This window comes from Talpa occidentalis, unplaced genomic scaffold (genome assembly GCF_014898055.3).
Source record: "Talpa occidentalis isolate TD23 unplaced genomic scaffold, MPIMG_talOcc4v2.1 talOcc4.9, whole genome shotgun sequence".
Taxonomy (NCBI): Eukaryota; Metazoa; Chordata; class Mammalia; order Eulipotyphla; family Talpidae; genus Talpa; species Talpa occidentalis.
This window is the reverse complement of record NW_023605305.1, coordinates 23,833,120-23,861,012: the sequence shown is the minus strand read 5'-3', so window position 1 is coordinate 23,861,012 and position 27,893 is coordinate 23,833,120. Positions and strand designations below refer to the sequence as shown.

At 43.2% G+C, this 27,893-nt stretch overlaps 1 protein-coding gene across 1 annotated transcript in view; it reads right to left on the bottom strand.

Moving 5' to 3' along the window:
• The window catches only part of MACF1 (microtubule actin crosslinking factor 1), a 210,647-nt gene extending 183,008 nt beyond the window's left edge, over nucleotides 1–27,639 (bottom strand). The window contains exons 1-2 of the mRNA XM_054691644.1: nucleotides 27,048–27,639; nucleotides 6,839–6,900 (exon numbers count right to left, since the gene is read on the bottom strand). Of these exons, the coding sequence (XP_054547619.1) occupies nucleotides 6,839–6,900; nucleotides 27,048–27,156 (171 nt within the window). The 5' untranslated portion in view covers nucleotides 27,157–27,639. The remainder of the gene's footprint in view (nucleotides 1–6,838; nucleotides 6,901–27,047) is intronic.
• Between the last annotated feature and the right edge of the window lie 254 nt (nucleotides 27,640–27,893).

The window sequence follows — 27,893 nt, the reverse complement described above, 5'->3', positions numbered from 1 at the left end:
ATGCACAGCATCTGTTTTAATGTAGGTCCACAGTCGAAATGTAGGTCTATAACTTTCATCGGGGGAGAGGGGTGCATTTAGAGTTAATCAAGCCCTGATATAGCCACGAACCTATGGTCATACTTGGCCATAAAGGCCACACTTCTCTCTTCAGCATTTAACCAGCACTACTTTTCAATCTCTTAAATTAAACCCCACTGCCAGTGCCCGTCTGACCTTTCCAGCAGCCATGAACAAGCAAAGAGGTGTGAAAGTCCACACAATGCTTAGGGAGCAGTGAGTTATCTTATGTGGCCACAGCAGAGACTGCACAGGAGAGTGTCCTGGAATCATTTGAGCTGTCTACTATCCTCTCCTCACTAAAGAGTCCCAGACAGACAGACGGTAAAGAACATTAGTAAGAATCTGGAGTTTGAAAGTTTAGATTGCAAAGCTGAATAAAAATGGAAAGAATGATCCCATCTTCCAGATTAACTGTTGGCTTTTCCTTTCTATCTATTAACCTCTGAAGTCTCTGGGAACTAACCAGAGAAGGCATTTCTCCTTCTTAAGTGAGTTTGAGCTCTATTGCATCCTTTCATACTTTCTCAAGTTCTTTTTATGGGGAAATACTTCATCAACTACCAACACTTAAAGATAGGGCAAAGATCATTTAAATAAAACCTCATTTAACTCTAAATTTTTCTTTTTGCTGATTCTGGGATATAAGAACAACTCTTGTGTCAGTGGATTTCCATTCTAAATGAAGTGACTGATACATTTCAGATGCTTACATCCTCAACAAAAATGTTTTAAGACTGGGTCAAAAGTATTTTCAACTAGCAAAGAGGAATTAGGGCCTCCCCTAGTGGCACAGGCTGTTGAGCACAGTGCGCTGTGAAGCTGTCCACCGCCTCTACAGTGCAGTTTCGATCCCCGCCAGCCTCGGAGCAGCCCACATGGTGAGCAGACCTCTCCTGTCGCACCCGCTGCTCCCCTCAGCAGTGTATGTCGTCAGTCTGCCTGTTCTGTTCCCCGCTCTGTCTCTGGTGAATCCTCTCACCCTTCTGCCCATCTGGCCTGTACCCTAGTTCTTGTATGAATAAATAAATAAAATCTTAAAAAAAAAAAAGGAGGAGGGCCTCCCCGGTGGCGCAGTGGTTGAGCGCTGGGTTGCGAAGCTGCGCGCAGCCTCTGCAGCGCCGGATCGATCCCCGGCTGTTCCCCGGCCACCGGAGGAGGGTCCCACATGGCGCGCAGACCTCTCCTGCCGCCTGTTGCTCCCCTCAGCAGTGTACTTCGGTCCTTCTGCCTGCTCTGCTCCCCGCTCTGGCTCTGGTGAATTCTCTCACCCTCCCGCACTTCTGACTGTACCCAGTGCATGTATAAACAAAACAAACAAACAAACAAACAAACAAATAAAACATGCCTCTATTAAAACAAAAATTTAAAAAAAAAAGGAGGAATTCCTTTGCTTATCTCAGAAGAAAATGATTCTCAAAGAGTTATTTGGGAATCCAAGAGCTCCTAGGACATGGAGATCTAGAACTTGAGAGGCGTGGTTGCTTTGATCACATCCGTCTACTAGATATTAGCAACATTAATCTGGGTACTTGGAGAACAAAGCAAAGGATGCCTGCCTGAATTGTAAACACAAATCTTAATCCCTAATTCTCAGCCCAAAGTTTAAAGAATTTCAACATGGATCAATAATTATGATTAGCAGTGAATCTCTCTTCAAACTATCCCAAGATGAGGAAAATGCATTAGAATCACAGGTTATGGGAGGGCCTGAGACAAGATGAAAAATAGCCAGGGACTTCAGGCTCTGGCTGGCCTCCAACTGCTAACAATGCTCTGATGTGTTCATCTAGTTTCTCCCTCCCCAGGCCTCCTGTCATCACACAGCACTGAGGCAGAGGCCCAACAGGCAACATCAGCTACAAGTGAAGAACAGGGAGTCAAGGTATTTGTATTCAACTACCGAGGTTAGGGAGACGAGCTGGAGGCAGGATAAATTCAGTTTGCTCAACTGTTAGCAATGAAGTATGAAAGCAGAGTAAGTTGGGGACATATTTGTAGAAAGAAAAAGTTTTGGCCAAAAGTTGCATGGTTGATCCTTAGCTCCATCCTTCACTAACTGTATGTCCTGGAAAAGTGACTCTCACTTTCCTTAGTTGTGAAAACTGAGCAGATGAGATTCCCTTACCTCCTTCAGGGTTACTGTAAGGATAAAGACAGACAAGGGTACAGTTTTATAAGCTATAAAGCATGATTAAAGTTTTAATTTTTTAAAAAGATTTATTTTTATACAAGAACTGGGGTACAGGCCAGATGCGTGGGAAGGTGAGAGGATTCACCACAGAGTGGGGAACAGAACAGGCAAACTGACGAAATACACTGCTGAGGGGAGCAGCAGGCGAGACAGGAGAGGTCTGCTGCGCCATGTGGGATTCTCGCTGGCTGGCTGGGATCGAACCCATGCTGCAGAGGCTGTGGACAGCTCCATAGTGTGGTGCTCAACCACCTGCGCCACCAAGGAGGCCCCAAAGGTATTATTTTCTCGAGGCAACACATAGTTACTAGGCACTACTCATGTTCCTGGTGCAGCACTTAGTGAGAAGAGCAGCACAAGGCAGCTTAGGCTGCCACCAGCACGCTGACAGGGGAGGTCGGTGCTTGAGCACAAGACAGCTCTTTACAGTGGTGTGGAATCGAGATGGAATTGCTATTAATTCATTGTGGGGGATGGAAATCAGAGTCTTGGGAAGGTGATGCTGGAGCTGGCCTTTGAAGGGAAACTGGATGGTAGTGAGGGAGATGAGGCTGGAATAGGCCTTTCAGGGAGAGAGAAATGAAAAAGCAAAGAGGTGCAAAAATAGAAGTGTTTAGGGGGCAGTGATTTGGCTTATCTGGTGACAGCACAGGCTACACCAGGAAAAATGCTCAGAAATGAAGTTGGACAGTTGGGACCAGGTTGTAAAGGGCATCCTTATAGGACTATATGTCATCAAACTAGAGACAACACAGCAAGGAATTAGAATTCTTTTCCCTCCCTGTTGCTCTCTCTTCCTTTCTGTGTTTAAAAAACAAAACAACAGGGCCTCCCCTGGTGGCACAGTGGTTGAGCGCTGGGCAGCGAGGCTGCCGCAGCCTCTGCAGTGCCAGTTTGTTCCCGGGCCGCCGGCGAGGGTCCCACAAAAAAAAAAAAACAAAAAAACACAAAACAAAACAAAAGACACAATATCTGCCTTTAAGTAATAACCTGGAAGAAAGACAGAAGACATATAAATGCTATAGGTGCTCATAAGGAACATAGTGAGGGTACAAAGAACAGGGTGTGTGATTCCATATGGGAGAGTCATGAAAATATTTATGGAGGAGCTGCTAAGTTGGTGTTTTCCAGGCAGAATGGAGGAGGGAATATACCCCACATGAGGGAGCAGCACAAAGAGACAGCCACTAAACAGCAGGGGACACACAGCGCAGCAAGAGATCCAGGTCTAGGCAGAACTTGGGTCTATGTACCTAGCAATGCTGGCAAAACCAGGGCCAGTACTGCACCGGTAAGAGCACAGGTTCTACATGACAGGTTCCCTGAACTCGCAGGCCTCCCTCTTGTAACCCTGAACAAGTTTCTTAACTCACCTAAATGGCATGTCCCTCATGGTTAAAATGGGAGTATTGATAGAACCTATAGTACAAGGTGAAGGAAGGATTAAATAAGATAATTTATGTAAAGGATTTAATACAAATGCCTGATTGACAGGAAGTACTCAATAAACTAATACTACTATTATCATTGTCACTGTTATTAGCAAACTATTATGGTGGTCAAGGCAAGAGCTGAAGAGGCCGTGGACCACATCAGCAAGCATTTTCCTCAACTGGAAGTGACTGGTTGGAGTTGGTGACACAGGAGAGGAGAAGGTCAAGGCTGGAGATAGAATGATTCCAGGTTCCAAACTCGAACAAGTAGGGACATGAGTGAAAATATAGAGCAATTTGGGTTGTGTGTACAACTTTTGTCTGAGTAACACCCAGGTGAGCGTGGCAAAGGGATATGCAGATCTTTGAGCAGGTAAAGCTATCCATAAGTTGGATGGACTTTCTTTATGACCCTCATCTTACAGTTTGAAAACTGCCCTCACATGCAGCACCCCCAAACCAAGTGGTGTTAATAAGCCATGTTTAATTAATGGAACCAACACCTTGGCCATAGCTTACTGACCCTTGGAAGAAAAGAAAAGCCAGCCAGGCAATAAGAGTTTTTGTGGTGTGTCTTTAAGATGGGCGTTTACCACACACTGAGGGCCAGCATCAAAGCTCACACACAAACAATGGGGGAAATAAATATATGAGACATGCAGAAAGAAGAAAAAATGAAGGAATATGAGAGAGTAGTTGCCCAAAAATATCTGGTTTTCATAGAGCCCAGCGGCATCCAGACATGACACACCAAGATCACCTGTACTCTTTTCCACCTGAGATCTTTTGCATCCAAACCATCCCTAAGGCTAGAACAGATGAGACTGCCAAAGAAGAACAAAAAACAAAACAAGAAAAAGGCCAAGGCTACCGCCCTGGGGACCAGTGACCTGGAAGCGGGAGACAGAGGAAGAAAAGCCAGTGGGAGAGGAAGGAAAAGGACTCACAGAGGGTAGATGGGATTCAGGAAAGAGCAGTGTCATGGAAGCCATTGTAAGAGAGGGGCTCAAGGGGTAATTAGCCAACAGTTTCACAGGCTATGGAGACATCAAATAAGAGAAAGGTAAAAACTAAGCTATTGTGTGGCAATTAAGCGGTCACTGGTGACAGCACCCAGAGCAGTGATTCTCAGAAACTCAAAAACTTTGATTTGAAATCTTGACTGTCACACTCACCATACCACTCATCCCTGGGTGGGGCTTCAACACACCCTGCCTTGCTTTCTCCTCCATTTAAGAATAATAATACCCCTCCCCCAAGCCTAGTGATTCCAGAAGCATTCTGTAACTTAGACTACCTGGTGCTTATATATGTGCATAGACACACACACATGCACTAATCTGAACAGTTAATATTTGTACTTTTAAAAGAGGAAAAAAATTTCCTTTGCCCCATCCTTACCTAGTAAACAAATTTAAAGAAAGGGGTTTATACTCTCCTGAAAAAAAAAAAAGAAGGGAATGGAGGCATCACACTCCCAGACTTCAAACTATACTACAAAGCCATAATCATCAAAACTGCATGGTATTGGAACAAGAACAGACGCACAGACCAATGGAATCGAATAGAAAATCCAGAAATAAACCCACAGATTTATGGTCAACTAATCTTTGACAAAGAAGCAAAGAATATGCATTGGAGCAAAGAAAGTTTGTTCAATAAATGATGCTGGGAAAACTGGGTCGCTACATGCAAAAGAATGAAGCTTGACTACTACCTCACACCATACACAAAAACCAACTCAAAATGGATTAAAGAACTAGACATAAGACCTGAAACCATAAAATACATAGAAGGAAATATAGGCAAAACACTACATGATATGCACATCAAAGACATCTTTACAGACACATCACCCAAAGCAGTGATAATGAAGGCAAATTGAAACAGCTGGGACTACATCAAATTAAAGAGCTTCTGCACAACACAAGAGACAATAACAAAAACAAAGAGAAACCCCACTGACTGGCAGAACATTTTTGCACACAGCACTAATGATAAAGGACTGATCACAAAAATCTACGAAGAGCTGATGAGATTCAACAAAAACAAAGAAAATAATCCAGTCAAAAAATGGGCAGAAGAGCTAAAAAGAAACTTCTCTGAAGAGGAAATGCAAATGGCCAACAGGCATATGAAAAAATGTTCAACACCACTTGTAATCGGGGAAATGTAAATCAAAACTACAATGAGTTACCATCTCACACCAGTGAGAATGGCACATATTAAAAAAACTAGCAACAACAAATGTTGGTGAGGTTGTGGAGAAAAAGGAACTCTCCGGCACTGCTGGTGGGAGTGCAAACTGGTCCAACCACTATGGAGAGCTGTGTGGAGATTTCTGGACCTACTAAACATAGAGCTTCCATATGATCCAGCAACTCCACTCCTAGGTATTTACCCAAAGGACACAGAAACATCAATTCCAAAGAGCACCTGCACCCCTATGTTTATAGCAGCACTATTTACAATAGCTAAGCTTTGGAAACAACCCAAATGCCCAAAAATAGATGACTGCATCAAGAAGATGTGGTACATACACACCATGGAATATTACTCAGCATTCAAAAAAGGTAAACACATGCAATTTGCAGCAACATGGATGGCGCTGGAAGGGATCATGCTCAGCGAAATAAGCCAGAAAGAAAAAGAAAAATACCGGATGGTCTCACTCATAGCAGGAATCTAGAAAACTTAAATAAGGGACCAGGAAAAAGAATAACTATAAGAAAGAAAATATCAAAATCAACAAACAACTATGAATCAGAGACACTCTAAGGGGGGGTTGAGGGGTGGGGAAAGGAGGGAATGGGGTCAAAATAAGGGGGTTGTAATTGTATGGGGAATATAAAAATAAAATTTAAATAAAAAAAAAGAAAGGGGCTTATAAAACAAGATGTAAAGCTAAAAGAAAAGTGTTCTTACATCCCTGCGAATCACCCCCGATACCCCTAACCTCAGCCTCCTGAGAATGGTGTTACTGGCTTTGCCAAGAAACTAACTGGTAAAACTTTCCACACTGTTATGACCATATTATATTTTTTAAAAAGTCACATGTGCATCTTCCACAGACTTGAGCGCATGGTAAACAATCTGAGAGAGGGACTGAGAGACGCAGTGAGAGCGGCCTCTGTGCAGGAAGGAGTCCTACCTTCATCAGGTGCTTGTTGACCCACTTGGTGAACGTCTTCTTCTGCACGCGGTCCCGTTCATCTGTAAAGGAGAGAGGAGGCGCTGGCTTAGTGTTACCCGGCACCAAGTTCCCGTACCCCACCTTGTCCACACTCCAGACCCTCCACTGGGGAGTTTCTACAGAACTGTGTGGGTTGTTGAGCAGAGGTCCTGCCTGGACCTCCTCTTCCGTCCTGACCATGTTGTCACTTCACAAATTAGAATCACATGCCTCAATGGGGCCATGTCTCCTTCACATCATTATTCTCTGGGGCGCAGAGTGATTCCTTGCTTCCCCCACAGCAAACTCCAGAAGTCCAAAGCTGTGAGGAGGCCATTGCCAGCAGAGTAGCATGACCTGGCACCTGGGTTACTCCCAATGCAGTGGTGAAAACTCACTCTTCAGACACATCTGCCGGGTCAGTGTTCTGCTCCCTCCCTCCAATATCCCTCCAATCTCCTCCTGCCATTACCAGTCAACCACATTCTCAAAGCTGCCAGTCACCCACTGCATATCTCCCCCCTCCCTTTCTTCCCTGAAATCTCCCAGAGCCCCCATTTCTCTGTAGGCAAACTCCCCTTCATTCTCAACCATGCTCCTCTCTCATTGACAGAAACAGGACCCTCAGATGCGCCATACAAGGCAGTGATGCTCCACAGGGGCTGGATTCCACAAAGGACTCACTTTCTCACACAGTTGCCAGTTCCCCAGAGCCACTTCCAAGCCACTGATCCACCTTCCCGGCTACTCTTCTATTTATTTGAAGCCTTACCATCTTGGTCAACTGATCCTCACTGTCACTAGTTCCCTGCTGCCCCCAGCCCCAACACAGCAAATCAACTGTAACCTCCCCTGACAACTTGGTTCACATTTACTATCTTCACACATATGCCCTGGCATCCTCTCCAAACTCCTTCTACATATACAGTGACAATGCCTATGAGCCTGCACAGCTCTTCATCTCCAACTCACGTCCAGACAGCACACTTCATCTCCCGACTCTGGTTCCTTGTGAAACACACGCATTTTTAACAGTCATCATCAGCAATCTCTGGTGCCTCCTACCATCCTCAACCTTCAGTCACCCCACTCTCATTTTACCCAGTGTATTAGGAACACCTGGGATTACCCCACCTGTGTTAGACACCATGGTCAAGCAGTTCACAGCTGCCGTCACGAATAGCCAATCCCACTTGCACAACTTCCCACTACTAAATTCACTACGACGCTCTCCAAGCCTGAACTGCACACCACTGCTTGGCTCTGTCATTTCTCCTCCTAGTCAGAGAACGTTCAGAAGAACATGGCAGAGTATATAAATCTGGTTTATTGGTAATTCACACAAATTTCACTTAAGGCTTTTCTCCCCACCGCCCAGTTATTCCCTCCTGACTGACTGCCAAGTAAAAGACGCACAGATACCATTCTAAGTGATGCCAACACTTGCCTCCTCTTCACCTTTACCTGAATGCACTTTATTTACTTTTCTGAATTTGTAGCCATTCAAGAAGTACTTCCTCATCTCTGCCTTTGGTCTTACATTCACTTCCTTTTTAGCCTTGAACCCTTTCCTGATTTGCAAGGAATGGTCTCTTCCTATTCAGACCACAAATTAACAAGCACCCTCTAAATTATCAGTGTAATTCTCTAAGTCTGCTTAGACGCCAATCTGTTCAATAACAATGAATCCTATGCTAAGGGTTGAAAGGTCTATCTAAATCCTGCCTCCATGGGGCCTCCCCTGGTGGCGCAGGCAGTTGAGCGCAGCACTGTGAAGCTGACCGCAGCCTCTGCAGCACTGGTTCTATCCGGGCCGCCGGCGAGGGTCCCACGTGGCATGGCAGACCTCTCCTGTCTTGCCCACTGCTCCCCTCAGCAGTGTATTGCAGTCAATCTGCCTGTTCTGTTCCCCACTCTGTCTCTGGTGAATTCTCTCACCCTCCCGCGCATCTGGCCTTACCCTGGTTCTTGTATAATAAATCTTGCTTCCATGTACAACATTCTTAGATGCTTAAAACAGAATTCACCACCTCAAAAGACAACACATACCATTTTAATAGTTCCATAAAATGTCATAATCTGCTTGCCTCTAAATGTCACAAATTGTCTCTCATTTGGAACTGCTTAAATTTTTTCAAGTGTAATCTACCTTTCACTTAATAGGGTCCTGCTAACATTTGAAACCAGGATTTTATTAGATTTGTCCACTGTCATTATGACACATTTGGTCTGTTCATCCTGTTATCCAACATCTTATTCATCCTTTCTGTGTTTGTGTCACCTGCAGTCTGAATCAGAACCAGCTTGCAACTACTGTCTCATCGGAATCACTGACACTTTGCTCATACTATTTATTTCTCTTCATGCCATTCTACTCTCTTCCTCTCTACCTCTCAAATGCTATTTACTCTTTAAAACCCAGCTTGTTCAGTCACTCACTTATTCTTTGAATACATCTTTATTAAGGAATCCAGATGCTTGGAACAGCCTGTGCTTGACTCTGGCAACAGATATATCAACGTGACAGTGCTTACTTTTATGGAGCTGACAGTCTGGCAGAGAAGGGAGACAATTTCGACGGAGTTTGATATGTGCTACAGCTGAGGTAAGCACAGAGTGCTGAAGGACACAAGAGATATGGGTGAGCCCGCTAAGTGAGGGAGGGAAAGATAGGAGGCTAGTGAGTTTCCAAGGGTGATTCTAACTGAACCTTAAAATATGAGCAGACCTTGGCCAGAAAGAGACAAGAAGGTCAAAGTCTCTACATGAAGTGTCACCTGATGCAAATTCTTGCAGACAAAGAGACGAGAACTGCACAGAATTAAGATGGCTGAAAGAGATGTGGTAAGACTTTGGTGGTGAGACTTACAACTGAACAGGATGGGTCAAATCATGACCTTTCATGACAGGCTAAAGAGCTCAAAGCTTTTACCAAGAAACTAACTAGTAAGAGAAAGGGAAGCGCCAAAAGATTTTCAATAAGAAAATGTGTTTGAGAAAATTACACTGGTAGCCTTTCCTGAGAACTCCATCCTCAATAGTCTCTTTGTCCTCCAAGTTTTTATGATACTAACAATGCGAACATTCAATCAGTACTCATATAATTATACAGCATTCTGAACTTTAATACGCTTATTCTTACATCACCAATGAGATCATTAACTCATGAAGGAAAACAACCATTCCTTACCTTTTTGTATGTCCCTCAGTTTCTAACAGCTAAAACTCCACATAAGACTACTTAAAACAAAAACAAAAACCTTCTTGATCGGCCAATATATGATTAGAAGACAAGCTAAAGAAATCAGGCCTAAGTCCAATATGTAAAAGCCCCCCCCCCCCACAACACTCCAGTAAGAGTCATCTACGTGCCAGGACATGCAGATAGAATGAACAAACAAACTGAGGCTGCCCAGGACCTCTGCCTACCACATTGTCCCCAACCGCTGACCCATCCCGCTGCAGTGTATTTATTACCTTCATAATTGAGAATGGGCTGTTTCTAGTTTTACATCTACACTCTGAAGACACGTCTTCTCTTCTTCTTAGAATTTATTTTATTAAAAAAGATACATGTTTGCTCTAACAGGTTAAACAATACACAGGAGAGAAAAAAAAGTTAACAAATTTCCTTGTAAACATATCACTATTTTATTTTTTTAAAGATTATTTATGAATACAAGAGCTGGGGTACAGGCCAGAGATGCGGGGGGTGAGAGGATTCACGAGAGACAGAGTGGGGAACAGAACAGGCAGACTGACTGAAATACACTGCTGAGGGGAGCAGCGGGCGAGACAGGAGGGGTCTGCCTCGCCATGTGGGTTGCTCCTTGGCCAGGCCGGGAATCAAACTGCAGAGGCTGCGGATTGCTTCATAGTGCATGCTTAACCCCTTGCACCACCAGAGAGGCACAACAAATCACTATTTTAAAGAGGTGGAATTCACTTGATTTTTTTTGTCCACTGCCTCATTCATTTCTTTTAGACCTGAACATGTGAATAACATGATCGAGTTTTATTATTCACTGGTAATTCTGTTCACCAACCATGCCCTTCCATGAGGATAATACTCAAGAGAAATCCAATGAGTTCATATCAGTCATACTTCCAAAACTTAAAACACAAACTTTTAATTTAGAAGGAGGAGTTCCAAGTATCTATTTTGAGGGCTACATGATAACAAGTCTTTTGCAAGACCTTCGACTAGCCTGCTTAGGGCTGAGCCACAAGTTTCTCAGAAAAGGATTTGAATGAACAACTTTGCCAGAAGCTGGAAGATCCTTTTTCAGAATGCTGTGTTGCAGACCCATCACTGACATAGACGTTTTTACCAGATTTAAATATCAGGATAAGAGGATTAGCTCCATTGCCTGGAGTTTAAAATCTTAACGTTTCAGCAAGGAACTTCATTAAGGAAGCCAAAGAGCAGCTTTATGACACCGCCCTTCAGAATGCTACAAACACCTCTCACTTCCAAAGTTTCAGATTTAGCTCCTACACATAAACCCTTCATTTAATTCCAGGCTCAGCAAAAATCTTTACACCCGGAGTTAGAATTTTTCAAAAAGTACCCTCACGTGATAGGAAGACAGTCAAAGAAAAGGAGATATTCTTTTTGATGCATCTTATAAATTCAACCCCATAAAAAGCTATGAAGTGATAATAGAGACCCCAAGAGCCCACAGGGAAATGCTCAGATTTAACATATGCAGGTATCAATTAATTACATGGGTTTAGTGAATTAGAAGGATTAAATACTTATTCCTACTTTATAAAAATCACCTCTACAGGTCGCAGAGTGACCAATACCTATCCTCATTTTCTTTCAGTTTCATTGGCAGCTATGTCCTTCTTAGAACGCAGGCAAGTCCTTCCACCTAAAATCTGAATCCCACCTTTTTTTCTCCTGGGGATCCTCAGCCCAACAATTACCCCTTAGTTTCTACATCTCTAACTTCTCCTTTTGGGCTCCCTGAACAAGAATGGCAACATTACTCACAGTTTCCGTAACCTCACCACCCACTCCCCCATGCAACCTGGCTTTGGACCCCACAAATTCACTGAAACTGCCCTCCCGCAGTCACCTAATTGCCAACCCAGAAGATGCTGCTAATCATCCATCCCATCACCTTTTAAACTTTCCAGCCCTCTTGACTCTGAGACTCCATTCTACCTTTCTCTTCCTTCTCCTTCTCTTGTTATATCTTGTCTTCTGCTCATCCCTTAAATGTTTACTATTCCATAGCTTTTTTGTCATCAGTGTGATAAGTTCTAAGGGGGGTTGTTGTGAACCATATAAAATTATGTACACTTTGTATTAAGTACATTGTGAGAATGTAACAGGGTGGTCCCCAGGAAAGGGGGAGGTTCCAGGTTCCCTGCCCCACCCAAGAAAGGGTGAAGCTGAGCAGGAAAAGGAGAAGGGACAGAAGAGACTGAGGAAAGAAACAGGATAGAGCCAAAAGACCTGGAGGAGGCGCATGGAGCCTAGAGACATGTAAAGAAACTGCGCTTGTCTTTTGGTTGTGGACTGGGTGACATAGATGTGGGTGAGACCCATGGGGAGGAGACAGTGGCAGCTTTTATCTTAATGTTGATTTTACTCTTTTCCTTCCGGGCTTGTCCGGTTGTTTCTGACCCTTTTCTGTGGGTCCCCACTGGAAGATGCTTTAAACTTGTGACAGGCTTTGGGGCCTTGCTCTGGGCCATTCCCATATGGATGGACTTTTACCCATGAGGGGACGGGTAACTTTGGGTGCTTCATTTAGAAACTAAACTCTTTGCCTTACCTGTATTGTTTCCTAGTTTTATTAAAGTTCCTTCCCATTAAAGTCTCATGTGTTTTGTGTTGATACGACGAATGACAAAACCCATTTAGAATAGACAGGTTTGCGGGGTTTGGGCTGCCCCTCTCCCTGCCCTATAACAAGAAGAAAACTCCATAGCTTTTCCAATTAAAGCTAAGAAAAGCCAATCTCTGCATTCTCTCAGAACCATTTAATCTGCACTCTTGATCTCAGCTGTAACCTATACACTAGAAATCCTATATCCTTCTCTTCCACTTGGGCCATAATCTTAAACACACCTTCATATGGCCAATTGCCTCCGAAGCGTTTCATGCTCATCTGAAACTCAATTTGTCTAAAGTGAACTCTTCTTTTTCTTCCTGCCTTTAATAGGTTTCCCTGGTATGATCCATCTGTTATGGACTGACCGATTGTGTGCTCCCGAAATTAATTATGTTGGGATCATAACTCCCAACATGATAGTGTACTAGGAAATGAGGCCTCTGGGAGATTATCCATGATGGTAGAGCCCTCGTGAGTGGGGGATGGAGCCCTTATGAAGGCAGAGAGCTCTCTGTGGGCACAGTGAGAACACGGCTAGCTGTCTGGGAGCCACGCACAGGGTCCTCACTGGACAGCAAATCTGCAGCTGCCTAGATCTTGGACTTCCAGCCTCCAGAATGGTGAGAAATAAACTGTTGTTTCAGTCACACAATCTATGGTTTTATCATCATGACCCAAACTAGAACACAATCCTTTTCAATGCTATATTCTTTCTGACAACACTGGTCTTGTTACTGCCCACCTTGAAATCCTTCAGTGACTCCTTATCCTCCTAATAATACTAATAGTTAACATTTACGACATACCTACTTATATGCTAAACACCCTACCTACATTGTTTTCAATGCTCAACAATCACATAAGGAAGATAGGTATTATTTTACTGGAAAGATAAAACCCAGAGAAGATATGTAACTTGCCTAAAATCACAAGGTAAGTAATGAAGTTGAATGTGAACCCAACTCTACTAAAGCCAAATTCCTTCACTCAGGATAACATTCAAAATTGCTTGGGATCTAGGACCCATTATGATGTGAAGCCTGCCTGCCACCTTTTCATAGAAACTCTAACTCCTAACCTTGCTAAACAATTTCCCCTGAATGGATCATGATCTGTCACACTTCCCTGCCTTTGCATTTGTTGTTCTCCCCATGAAATGTAGTCGCCACCTCCCCGCCCTTCTCTGACTTCTCCTTCTCCTGCATTTAACTATCAAATCCTCCCTCCCGCATAAGAGTTCAGGGGATCTCTCTCCTGTGCTTATTGCAGGCCACCATTGTCTACTCATATATCTGTTTACAATTCTCTTCTATTTGAGAATGAGCCAAGGGTCGACAGGAAAGCTCACACTTGAGGCACAAAGTTCTGTGTTCTGATCCAACATACCCTACAACATGGTCCCGATACAATATGAATCAATAAAAAAAGCAAATGAGAGAAGAGCTTCTACTGTTTCCCTAAGGGCAACCAAAAAGTGCTTCAAGAACACAAGCAGCAGCAGCTACCTGGAAATCTAAAAATGAGACACCTGAATGAACTGTCAGAGAAGGGAAATAGAGGGTCAAAATAGACGTCCCATGACCTCATGAAGTTGACATCAAATAGCTGAGACCAACATGTAAATAATCAATAATAATACCAAGCAAATTACACACTAGAGACAAGCTACACAAAATGACCCTGACAGACACACCTGGCTAATTCTGTCAGAGAGGTAGGAGCTTATGGAAGGCATGATGGGTGAACTAAATCTTTGGTGACAAGTAGGATTTTGGTAGCTCAAAAGGGATAAGGGAATTCCAACCTAATGAAAAAGCATGAACAATGATTTGAGACATGTACGTATGTAGGATGTGTCTTAGATATAGTGTACATTAGCAATGTAATGAGAAAGATTAACAAAGTGAACTAAGGTCAAATTGTAACAGGGTGGTCCCCAGGAAAGGGGGAGGTTCCAGCTTCCCTGCCCCACCCAAGGGAGGGTGGAGCTGAGCAGGGAGAGAAGAAGCTGCAGAAGAGACTGAGGAAGGAAGGAGCAGGATGGAGCCAGGAGACCTGGAGGAGGTGCATGGAGCCTAGAGACACGTGAAGAAACTGCGCTTGTCTTTTGGTCGTGGACTGGGTGACACAGATGTGGGTGAGACCCGTGGGGAGGTGACCATGGCAGCTTTTATCTGGATGTTGATTTTGCTCTTTTCCTTCCGGGCTTGTCCAGTTGTTTGTGACCCTTTTCTGTGGGTCCCCACTGGAAGATGCTTTAGACTTGTGGCAGGCTTTGGGGCCTTGCTCTGGGCCAATCCCATATGGATGGACTTTTACCCACGAGGGGATGGGTAACTTTAGGTGCTTCATTTAGAAACTAGACTCTTTGCCTTACCTGTATTGTTTCCTAGTTTTATTAAAGTTCCTTCCCATTAAAGTCTCCTATGTTTTGTGTTGATGCGGCGGATGGCAGAACCCATTTAGAATAGGCAGGTTTGCGGGGCTTGGGCTGCCCCTCTCCCTGTCTTATAACAAAATCACTCCAGAAAGCTGGACTGAGGAGTCTGTACTTAATTCAGTAAATAAAACAATTCCACTGAAATTTTCTGACCAGAGTGTGCTTTGGGAAGGTTAATCTAGCATTGGCCTGCTAGCCAATCTGCAGCAGAGACAGACTAAGAGGCAGAAGAGCCACTTAGAGGTCTGCTGCGACAGACAGAGGGAGAAAGCTAAGAGCATGACAAGGGCAGAGCCATCAGGAAGGCAGAGAAGGCAGGCAGAGAAGGCAGGCAGACCCAGAGGACCATGCAGAGGCAGAAAGACAGCCCTTTTACTATGGACAAGATATGTTAAGGAAGGAAAGCATTCAAGATAATTCTGATGTTTCCAGTCAGAGCAACTGGGAAGAGGGTGGTAGCCTGAGATGAGGAACACAAGAAGAAGGCACAGATTTGGAGACGGAAGGCTGGAGAACAAGGGAGCTCCCTGCTGACAGTTGAAACCTTAGGACCAGCATTCAGGGGGTCAGAACTGAGGATACAGATTTGAAGCTAACAATTGATAGCCAAAGCTGTGGCAAGTTGAGCAAAACAAAAAGCCCATTTCAACAAATCTCCCCTAAATCACCACTTTGCCCACATCATCCCCTATTCAAATCCTTTACTGATTCCCAGAAGACCAGATCAAGTCCAACTCCTTGGTTTCCTTAGTGTAATACAAGGCAATGAAATTCAATTCATTTTTACTATGTGTATAAGGTTGGAGGGGGACAAAGATAAGACATGACCTCTGACCTGAAGGAATTTACAATCTACACTTTCAACTTTATCTTTAGACTCTCCCCTGCATGACTCAACTGACCATTCTGAGCTCACTGTTTCCCAACATACCTTGCATATTCTTATATAGCCCTTTTTCTCTGACTGGAATGTGCACCCTCCTCTTCTTGGCTTATCTAATTTAGAGGCTCCTTCCAAGGTCCACTCCTACACACCTCTGGTGTGTCAGCCACCTCTGAATGTTTTTAAGTGCCTGTGTTTATTTACATGTTATCCAGCAATATAAAACCCATTGCTAAATATTTTTATATGTAAGTCCTACTTCTCTATTGGATCATAAGTTCTCTGGAGACAAGAACCATGTTTTAAATTTCCTTAAAAATCCAACATTTAGGGGGCCTCCCTGGTGGCACAAGGACTTAAGTCTCAGCACTATGAAGCTCTTGGCAACCAACGCAGCATGAGTTCGCTCCCCAGCCAGGGAGCTAACCCACATGGCGCAGCAGACCTCTCCTGTCTCACCCAATGCTCCCCTCAGCAGTGTATTTCAGTAGATCTGCCTATTCTGCTCCCCAATCTGTCTCTGATAAATCCTCTCACCCCCTGCACCTCTGGCCTACATCCCAGGTCTTGTACACATAAATAAATAAATCTTTAAAAAAAAATCTAATATTTAGGATGACAATAGGCACCCAAGAATACTCACCCACTTAACAAATATATACTGAGAATCCACTATGTGCTGAATCTGTATCTGCAAGGACACTTTAAGCTGGTACTTTCAAAATCAGACTAAAATGTTTTCTTAAATGATAATTAAGACTGCTTTTCAGCAGGGGGATGGAAGCAGCATTTGGACTACCCTTCAACAGGTACAGCATTTCTAAATTCTTACTGCCACATCTGGACAAAGATTTTGCATCACTTAGAGAGCAAGCGCAAACAAAATGGGCCACAACTCAAATGTGCTTACCAATACTATACAATGGCACCAGCATTATAAGTGATTCCTACCCTTGTAAGTGTATAAGTCAACTTTGGGAGGTAAGACCAACCTCAATATTTATTGCATTTGAGGCCTATCTCATTTAGTATTTGACTTAATCCTCACAACACTATCAACTATACATTACTTATCCTCATTTTACAGCTCAAATTGATGCTCAGAAAAACTCATTAATGGGGGGTACAGACATAGTACGTCTCCATGAAGACTGTGACTTGGTAATTTACAGAAGTAATAGCTCTATAAACTTGTGTGTAAAATGAAAATTTTACACTTTTTTTTTTTTTTTTTTTTAAGGAAAACCTGAACTTGATTAATAGTTCCTTGCACTTTTGGGAATCAGAATATAGGTCTAACTTTAGACAAAGAAATACACTATGAAGTAAGCATGGTAACAAAAAAAAAAAAAAAAAAGAGTCACAGAGAGAAGAGAGGCATATAACTTGGAGTATCATATTCAGAAAAATTAAATAGTTCACAGATGCAGAGAGATAAAGAAGTTAAGAATTCTCAACATATAATTTCAAAGATGAAGAAATCAAAGCCTTGAGAAATTTAAGAACTTAGAACAGGGGCAAACCAGGACAATAAGTTGGATCCCCTGACCTCTAGTCCATGGTTCTTACCTTCCATGACATTCGCCCCCTCCGTGAGCCTGTGTTTCATCTGTAACAGGTAGTTTGGTCTAGATCAATGGTTCCCATTCTGTGAACCAGTTATAGCAAAATCACCTGGGGAACGTGCACTGGGCTATATGCTTTAATATCATATACTCATTATAAAGACTGTGAACTGGGATCATCTCAATCTCCTTTTTAATAAATAAGGAAACCGCAGCATAGAACGATTAAGCCATTTCCCCAGTCCAGAGAGCAGTGCAGCAGCAGAGCATGACCCCCCCATCACAGACAGTTGATGCTAAACTTCATTTTCTTAAATATCAGGCCGCACTTCCTGTCTCCAGGTGAGCTGGGGAAGTGATTTTTTTCATCTCAAAATTTTCGAGAAGATTCTAGACTTCCTTATACTTCTTTGCAGAAAAGGCTTAGCCCTTTTTTCTTCAAGCATTTTCAGGCATAGAAAATTCTCCAAATCTCATGGAGGAAATCTCAGTGATAAAAAGCTAGGTTGTATCAGCAACAACTAACTAAAATCGGCTCTCCTTGTGCCCCAAACATTACTACAATACCAGCTTTGTTTCTCAAGAAGCACTTAAATATCTGGCATTACTGGCCTAGCAGTCAGAAGACAGGATCAGAATCCAAGCTCAGGAGAAAGGGGTTACCCTTCTAAGAAGTCTCTTCTCCACAAAATAACCAGTGATTAAATTTCCATGAATATCTGCCTATTAGGGTAAAAAAATTTTGTTCTGCTATAGATTCGGAGTATAAAATCAAAAGATATTAGTAGGTTATCAATCAGTCACTCCCAAACTTAGGTTTCACAAACCACAAAATGTCCCACAATAAATCAGAAAGCCTAATGTAAAGTAGTTAACTTTTTTTATTTTGCTAAGTTGGTACATCTAAAAACAAACTAGCGCCTAATAACCACTCTTTCATGAAGTAAAGGACATTTAACACATGCAAAAACTGTAGGAAGAACAAAAACAAAAAAGTAGGAAGGGCAATTTCAGGAAAAAAGGAGAGTTCTTTAAGCTTAACTTTATGAAAGGCACCTACATTTTCCTTATCTTTTTCATCTTATCAAGAAATCATGAGCTGCTATCTTTTTCCTGCACCACTCTGTACACCCTACAGTTTGGAAGACAAGGAAACCTCTGGCCAAAAAGACTAGGTCACTTGCTCAAGGTCACAGAACATCATTTAAATGAACTCTCCTCCTTCATTAGAGACGGCTAAGTCACAGCCAGTGTGACTTCCCCTAGCCTCCAGGTCCTTCTTTAGGTCCTGACACCACACCGTCTTCAGGCCTTTTGCCGCCTCACAGTTGGCATGAGACAGTAAGTGTAAGAGTTACCAATCCACCCCAAAGAGGAAACCGAGGCCGCGACTCCTCCCTCCTCCCCGCATCTGCTCAGAGGTTGACTCCATAACCAACCAACTTCTGCTAAAAATACACCCTGAGCTTTCAGAACCATGCAACATAACTTAAAAGTAGTTTCCTGATACAGGCAGAAGGGCAAGAGTATGAGTATGAATTCAGTCTCTATAAAAAAACCCCACACCCAAAGCTTAGGCTTTTAACTGCCAGTCACTACAAGCTTAAGATGTTCCCCAGGAAGTAGGGTGCACCAGTCTATCCCACTGCACATTTTAACAAGCCCAGAAGCTATAATGTCTGCGAGGCTTCAAAGCCCATGCACCCCTATGAGTCAACAAGAGCAAAGGCTATTTGGGATCCTCAGGCCCAATCAAGGCAAAAACTTCACATACTAACCCATACAGCACATGCGGCAAGCCAGGTGGGCGTTGAACTCGTGCTCATCTTGGTAATTGGGCCACATGGCGGCCCTGCGTCTGCTCACCCCGCCTAAAAGGAGGGTGTCACCAAGCCCCTCCACGAGTGCTGCCTCTGCAGCTCCTCAGGAGGTGAACAGAGACAGCCCGGCAGAGGGCTGTGTGATGAAAAGGGAGAGGCGCAGAGGAGAAGCGGCTCCACCCACCACTTCCTACTGACCTCCTCCTTCCCTTGAGGTCAGAGAGGAAGCTCCTCCCTAAGGTACTTCCAAAAACTGGGTCCAGGTCTTCAGGCAAAGGGTATCCTACTCAAAAGCGGTACTGGCTTGCTGTTTTCAGACCAATGCAGCGTGCAGAGGTGGGAGTTCATACACAAATGTCCAGACAAGAGTGAGCACACCTGAGCAGGTAGACGCTGGTCTATGAATTACCCTCCATTTGCAGAGCAGAAACTTGTGACCTTGGAATCTTCCTTAGGTGTAGGAGAGCTAGTGAGGTGAAATGGCTCACTGCCAACTCAGGAACAGGGCACCATTGCCCAACAGCTGCTCCTCGAACTTGTCTTTTTTCGGGCAGAAGTGCGCGGGAAGTTAACCGGCTGAGAAGGCCCCACAGCAGGAGAGAGGACAACGGCTCAAGTCCACACATACGCCATCTGCAGCCAACAGAGGCCTGGGCTGCAAAGGGAGCTTCCTGTCCCCACACTTACAGCTGCCCACAGGAAGAATCCGTCTCTCCCAATGATTCCACCTACTTTAGAGAGTGACCGGCCCCAACCAGCCTCTCAGGCAGATTTGCGTGGCAGATTTCATCAACTTAAAAACACTGCTACCTTACTGCTCCATTCTTCCCCACATCCAGTCAGGAATGTCAGCCCCTTCCTCTGCCCAGACCCTCTTTGTCTCTGCGGTCAGCGCACTTAACTCAGCTGTGGCAGAATTCCTTTATCCATCAGTGGAAGCCCGCTTGCCTGTTTATCCAACTTGTTTTCTCTGTCTTGGTTAATTGTACCAGACACTGGAATGTTGAAGAAACACAATGAAGGGCTTTTTCATTCAGATGGCCCGGCCCCCCCAGCAGGTCTTCACAATTCTGGCCCAACCAGGGGACAGAAAGGCTAAGCCTCTGTCCATGTCAGGGCAGACAATTCCAAGCTTGGTCCCATGCGGCTCAGAAAGGTCCCACTGCAGATAAGGGCCTAATCGCTGGCCCTCTGCTCAAGCTCCCTAAATAGAACGACTTCTTTAGGCTAATGCTGCTTCCAATCCTGTTCCTGAAGCAGGGAGGGAGGGGCAGCACTCAGGAAACCAAGTTTCCAGATTAGCCCAAAAGACTCCAAGTGGAAAAAAGTTAGCAGGAACTGCCTAGCAGGCCACGTATTTAAACAAGCCCTATGACCTGCCTCAATGCCCTGACAGTTTCCTTCACTCCCCACTGGGCATCCCACCCACCTACAACTGGTAATAATCCTGCTGTTACTTAACTAATAACAGGACTACAGCTGACTTTATCCTGGACTAAGCTCAGTCACCCCGATAACCTGTGACAACTCTACCCAGTTTGTTCCTTTTATTAGACTCCTGTTAGTCAGCCTTGAAGAGGAAGAATCCTACTAAAATTTACTTTGTCCTAGGAAAAGAAATGCATAAAAAATAAGGAGAAAAAAGGAATAAAAATTTCCTGATTCATACTCAGTAGTTTTTCCTTTATCAGATTTAAATTCCGAGAGTTTAGGACTGTCTTTCATCTTCAGATCCTAGTCTTTAACACATGCAGAAGATATTCAACAAGAAAAGGTGACTTTGCCCAGGTACCTGAAGATCTTTAAAATGTGGAGTGGAGGGAAGAAGACTCAAACCACTGTTTCCACACATGGCTAGAAGTTACCTGAGAATTTAGTTATGGGTTTTCTTACAATAGCACTAAAAACTGAAGCTTTGTATTTATTTCCTCAAATGCCAAAGTCACCCACTACTAAGGACATCCGAGTAGACTCAGAAGCCCTTCCCTCTGGTGTGTAAGATAATGATTCACAATGCATCACTGACTTTTTATACGCACCCACGATGACTTCTATCACATTTAATTCCCAACTGCACGGCAATTGTATTTTGTCCCAGCAACTCACAAGAAATGTCTTCAGTGATATCTTTTGTGAAAAAAATTATGATAGTAACCAATTAGATAGTCCTTACCAAGTGTAGAATGTCTTCTAATAAACAATCTCAAAACCATCTTGCAGGGTCTTCCCTGGCAGCGCAGCGGTTGAACACTGGGTTGCGAGGCTGCCCGCAGCCTCTGCAGCACCAGTTCAATCTTCCTGGCCACCAGCGAGGGTCCCACAAAAAAAAAAAAAAAAAAAAAAAAAAAATCTTGCAGTATTATTAACCCCATTTTACAGAGGAGGAAACAGAGGCCCAGACTCTCTTACTCCACCAGCAGGAACAGGAGGTAGAATGAAAACACACTGACTCTAGACTCAAACCCAGTTACATAACACATCCCACATCCAAATTGAGCCATATGATTGCACTGCCAGTCACAGAAAATCAAAGACCTTAGTATTTCTCATACACATTAGAAATTTGGAGTTAGGTAGTGTGTCTTGATATCACACAACGGTAATGCGGAAGAACCAGGGCTTAGAACCCAGATCTTCTAACTCTTAAGATCTCTAAGCTCTTTGTACCCGCTGCATAAATCTAAGGGGGAAGAATAGCTAAGGAAAGAAAAAGACTCCACCTTGATTAAGAAACATAGTGCTTTAGTTATTTGAACAGACATATACTAGATATAGGAGCATTTCTTTCAATATTTACCGAAGGCCTATTGTATGCTTAGCAAATTTGCAAATAGCACAAATGGAGGACACACAGCTAATGCTGAAAATGGATGGATCAGCATTTACAGCAATTGCAAAAGGCTGCACCAAATCTGACAGTACAAAATTTAACTAGGACACCTGTATGTCTTTTGCTGAAGTTCAAAAAAGCCAAAAACCAGCAATCTCTGGAGGGGACAGAATAACAGTTCATGTACAATGTTAGGCCATTTTATAACTGATGTCAAGTTTACTACAACTCAGTACTATGATGGAATTCCTTTTTTAACAAAGTACAGCGATCCTCCTCTGAATCTGCCTGCACTCTTGAGTGGGTACTTTCACCTAAAATAAAGCTTCATTTTTAACTCACCTAAATAATAATAATAATAATAACAGTAATAATAATAATGTGCAACCTTAAATTTCAATTCAATAACTGGTCCTCGTACTCAGATGTTGGGATGTCCAAGTCTTTTTTTAAAGATAAAGAAAACAGGATCTTAAAGAGAGAAAAATCCAGCCTTTGAGAAACACACCAAAAATCCAAATGTTTTTGAACTGTGAAACCTTTTTCCTGTTTACACTATTGCAACATGAGATACTAACATGCTGAAACACAGTGCAACTCTATCATTTAATTAGCCTATACTGAGCACTCATCTCAGGCCACCCATAAAGCCAAGTCCAGTATATACCCAAATGAATAGGATGTATACCTGCTCCCTGTCCCTCCTACAAGTTATAGCTAATGCTACCTTAATTACTTCATTTATTTGTTCAAGTGACATTTATTGACACCTATTTTCCTGTTCTTAGAGATCTTACAGTCTAATAAAATATAATTAGTGGGGAGAGAAAGACCAGCTAAACAAGATGCAGTGTGAATGAGAAGTTAACAGGGTGCTATGGGGCACAGGAGGGGAACTCTTCGGTCAAGGAAGGCTTTCCAGAGGTTGTAACAACTTACCCTGAGGACAAGCATCAAGCAGTCCAGCTGAAAAGAAGGTACAGGCATTTCAGGTAGAGAACTACAAGTTTTCAAATGACACTGCAGTACTGGGCATTTGTGAGGCCAAAACAGGAAATGAAAGTAATGAAATTGACGGGGACAGATGATGAAAACACTTTTATGTCATATTGTAGAGTTTGAACTTTCCCCTAAAAGTAGAAGGGAAGCATCGATGGATTTTAAGTCAGGTCTGTGTTTCAGGAAGATCATTCTGAGAGTTTAGGGAAAGGCAGGGGGAAATTAAGGAAACAGATTATTTCAACAGACCTAGAGAGAAAAAAATGAAGACTCAAAATAGGAGGAAGTTTTAAGAGTAATGAGATAATATACATAAATACAAGTCTGGATAGGGCGTATTAGAAACTATTTAAAATCCTAAATACTAATTGAGTGCTACATTCTGCCTTGTAGATACATGGTTTCAGAACAAACTGTCTTCTTGCATCTTATTTACTTGTGCTAAAGGAATGGTGACTCGGAAATAAGGTTGTAAAAGCCATATACTTATATCATATAACCAGATTTCACTAGTAGACCATAACACCTAGAAAAAGTAGCTAAGGGAAGCTAAGGAATAGTAATCAGTGATTCCTTCCCCACATTTCTGCTGCACTCCCTTTACCTCTACACACACACACACACACACACACACACACACACACACACACACAGTCACCACATTTTCAAAGCAGCAACTCAATTTAACTGTCCAAAGGGAATGCTACAATAATTGAAAGGGAAGTGTCTAGGCTAGAGAAAACAGCCCTCAAATATAAGCAAGTCTAAGGTGGACAAGAGGGAGTAGACTTGATTTTTGCCAGACAGAATTTGGATGAATGAATTTAGGTTACAAAGAAGCAACTTTCAGTTAAAAAAGAACTCCCAGGTACCAATACAACCACCAGTCCATAGGCTGTATGTCATGTAAGCAGACCTCCGCCATCCAGCAGAGTGGCTTCTGACTTGGGTAGTTAGGACTAAGTAACAGGTTGGACCGGTTAGTATGTCAGGATTCTTCCAACTCTAAAAGCAAGATAAAATACTCTATCAACTTTAAGAGTAGAGGAAATCCGAAATCTAAACAAACATAGCCAGGGAGTACAAGAATACAGTATCTTATTAGAACTGCAGCACTGAAAAGGAATCTCAGAAACTAGTAGTTTTCAACTCTGAGAGAACCTTTTCAAACAAATCTTATATGGAACTCAACATGCAGTATTATTAAACAGCATACTGCCAATGGCATAGGTTCAAATACATGTTACTTATTTTAAAGTCAAATGACATACTGATCTGATCATTTTTAGAGACTGATTAGAAATTGAGTAATATTTTCTAACAATCTCAGCATTCGTTTTATTACCATGTTGTATTTAATTGCAGAGAACTATTTTTTAAACTAGTTTATACAAATAGAAAATAGTAACAGTGTCACAGTCTGCCTGGTAATCTCAGGATACTATTCAAATAAATTGGTAGGAGAGTCTGAAGGAATGTAGAAATATTTCCTTCAAAGTTAAATATATTTAATAGCTTAAAACTATGCTTTACGGGCCTCCCTGGTGGTGCAGGCAGTTGAGCACAGCACTGTGAAGCTGTCCGCGGCCTCTGCAGTGTGGGTTCGATTCCGGCTGGCCAGCGAGAATCCCACATGGCGCTGCAGACCTCTCCTTTCTTGCTCCTCCTTCTGCTGCTCCCTTCAGCAGTGTATTTTGTCAGTCTGCCTGTTCTGTTCCCCACTCTGTCTCTGGTGAATCCTCTCACCCTCCCGTGCATCTGGCCTGTACCCCGGTTCTTGTACAAATAAATAAATCTTTTAAAAGAAAAAAACTATGCTTTACAATACTTGCATATGACTAGAAAAGTTGGACAAACACAAAAACTTCTAGTACAAAGTCAATATTATAAAGTTATCACTTAGCTACTTCTTACCCACTCACTCGCTTAGACCGAGCTTCACCTGAGCCCATACAACTGAGTCTTGCCTAGAATTCACTAGGTAGAGGACCTATGTTCTCCAACAGTACACACACTTCCAACTGGGGGGGAGGGGACAGAGGAGGAGCAACAGATCAGAAAGAAGAGTGTTGACCTGTGAAATCAAGGATTCATCTATAACCAAAATAAATGTGTCCACAGGGATGGTGAGACGCTTTATTCTGGTGATGTCCGACTGGCAGGTAGTACATTAGAGTACACATATTATTTTTAAGTACCTTTTTAAACAGACACTAAATCTTACAATTAAAATTTTTATATGATGGATACAGAGTCTTCCACATTATTTTGTGGAAGTTTTAGTATCCATAGTGCCCAACTAGAAAACCACATTTTACAGATAAACTAAACATATAGCACATTCCCAGTATCACTATTAGGTACGAAATCAAAGTTATTTTATAGATATAATCAGCTTTTCCAATGCAGTTTTTTTCTTTTTAGTTCAATATGTTTTATGGCTGTTTATGAAACTGATATTTCTAAAACATAAGAAAGTATTTAAAAGCAGTGTTATGGGCTCCTAATTCCATAGGAATTCCTATACTGAAGATAAACTTTTAAAATATTAATTGGTGGTTTAGAAATGTCATTACCCTAACTCACAGGAAAAGGAAAGCAGCAGGCTCCGCCCACATGAGATTTCTCTCTGTGAGAAACCCCATGCAAAGCCTGCTAACTCATGTCTGCTACTCTTTTTTTTCTAAGTTCAAATACAGGCTTACATTTGGGGAAAGTTACTTTGGGGTACCTTTTAAACATACTCCAACACAAGCAAACATTTTTCTAACCGTCTGTCATTGTTACTGATAAAGAAACATGCCAGGATCTGAATAATTAGTCAAAAGCTTTTCTGAGACTTGCTGGAATAGACACTGGGCAGTGACTGCATCAAATTCTAATTCTGTCAAGCCTTTGGGAACTTTTAATAGAAAGCTAAGTAATAAGTCATCAAATTTCCATGTTAACTGGTAAGATACAAAGTAACAAGGATCTCAATAGTTGGCTTCAAGGTAGTAAGCAATCACAGTCACAGCACTAAAGACAGAAAGCCAGAGGTGTACTCCGGGAAAAGTTATACTTTAGTAATCCTCAACAATGGAGATTTAGAATCAACGGAACACAGGGCTGATCCCTGCATGGGGCATTTAGAAGTCTAAGGCATATAGTGTAATTAATAACAATATGGGAAGAGTGTTCTCCTCCCATTAAAAAAAAGTTTTTTAAATATTCAGGGCCCAATTCCCTGGAAAATGCACAGTTAACTTCTTTGCATTGACCAAGATGACTTGGATACACATAAAGTAAACTGTGTAGCTGCCTGAAGGGAAAAGAACAGTTTCAATCATATCAAGGAGAACAGAGGCGCCCCAGTGTTCTAGGATGCACCTCGGCAAGGACACCGATTGACCCTTTCCTCACTGACCCTCCCTCCTCTGCCTTTTCTCATCCAAAAATACACTGAGTCCAGAAACTTCTTTAATCCCACAAGTTTTTCCCACATCTGCACCTGGAGGAGGGCATGTTTCTGGTTAAAAACAAAAGTCTAAAAACCACTTTTGAGAATGAGAAAATAAGCAAGGGGCTTGATTCTCTAAGGAAGGACCCACGTCAGCAGATGCCACTTTCCTGGGCCCAGACATCACCTCATCTAACCAGAGCCCTCGAGTCAGACAGCCTCGTCAGACAGCCTCCGTCCAGGTCCCCAGCTGACAGAGCCCCGGGCGCGAGGGTGTGCTGGCCCTTTAAGGCAAGCAACGGGTAGCCCTCCCTCCTCTCCCCAAAAGCCCCACAGCAGATTTAAAGAATAAACAGCCGTTACCTGCTCTGCCTCTGCTACATCTTTTCCAGTACAGAACTCCAGCAATTCCAAGAACGTGAGTCAAAATAAAGAGGGCTGGTGGCAAATAAGATGAATCTAGGAGAGGCATTTCCAGTCGCCCTTTCTCTTCCCCTGTGTGAGCCACAAGCCCTCAGCCCGGCACAGGCCTCCAAATGCCTTTCTCCTGAGGTGACTGCTGTCCTGTGCTATCAGCACGGAGGAGAGGCCTGCAGAGTTGTCAGAAACTTCCTGGCGGCTTCTCCTCCATCTCGCCTCTGACTGTTTTTCAGCAGGCAGTAGGACACGCCACGAAAACTGCAAAGTGTATCTCAGACAAAGCCCAGGAAACAACTGGCCGGAGGGGGAGGGGAAGGGGAAGGAGGAACCAGGAGAGTGAAAAGGAGTGCCTAAGCCCGTGTCAGGCTGACTCAAACTCTATCTTTGGCATCCTCTGTTCAGCTTAAACAAACAAACCTCAGACCCTTCCACTGGGAGGGCGGGCGTTTCGAAGCCGTCACACTCTTCGCTTTCCACTCCCAGCCGGTTGAAATGCCAGACTTTAGGATGGAGCCCGAAGAAAAAAGTCACAGAAGCACCGGGGAGCCACTTGTGGGGAAGAGGCAAATCAGGGAGATAGGCGTGCCCGCTACAGCCGAGGCCACCTGTCCACACCCACAGCCTGGCAGGAGGAAGCATGGCCGACCCCAGCGCTGAGAGTGATCTTCAGAGTTGAAAGACCCAGCTGATTGCCACTAGCTGATCAAAGGCGCATCAGGACACTCACTGGCACAAGCAATGCTTTCCCCAAAATTGAGGCCTGCTTACAAACAAAAAAGATATGGACAC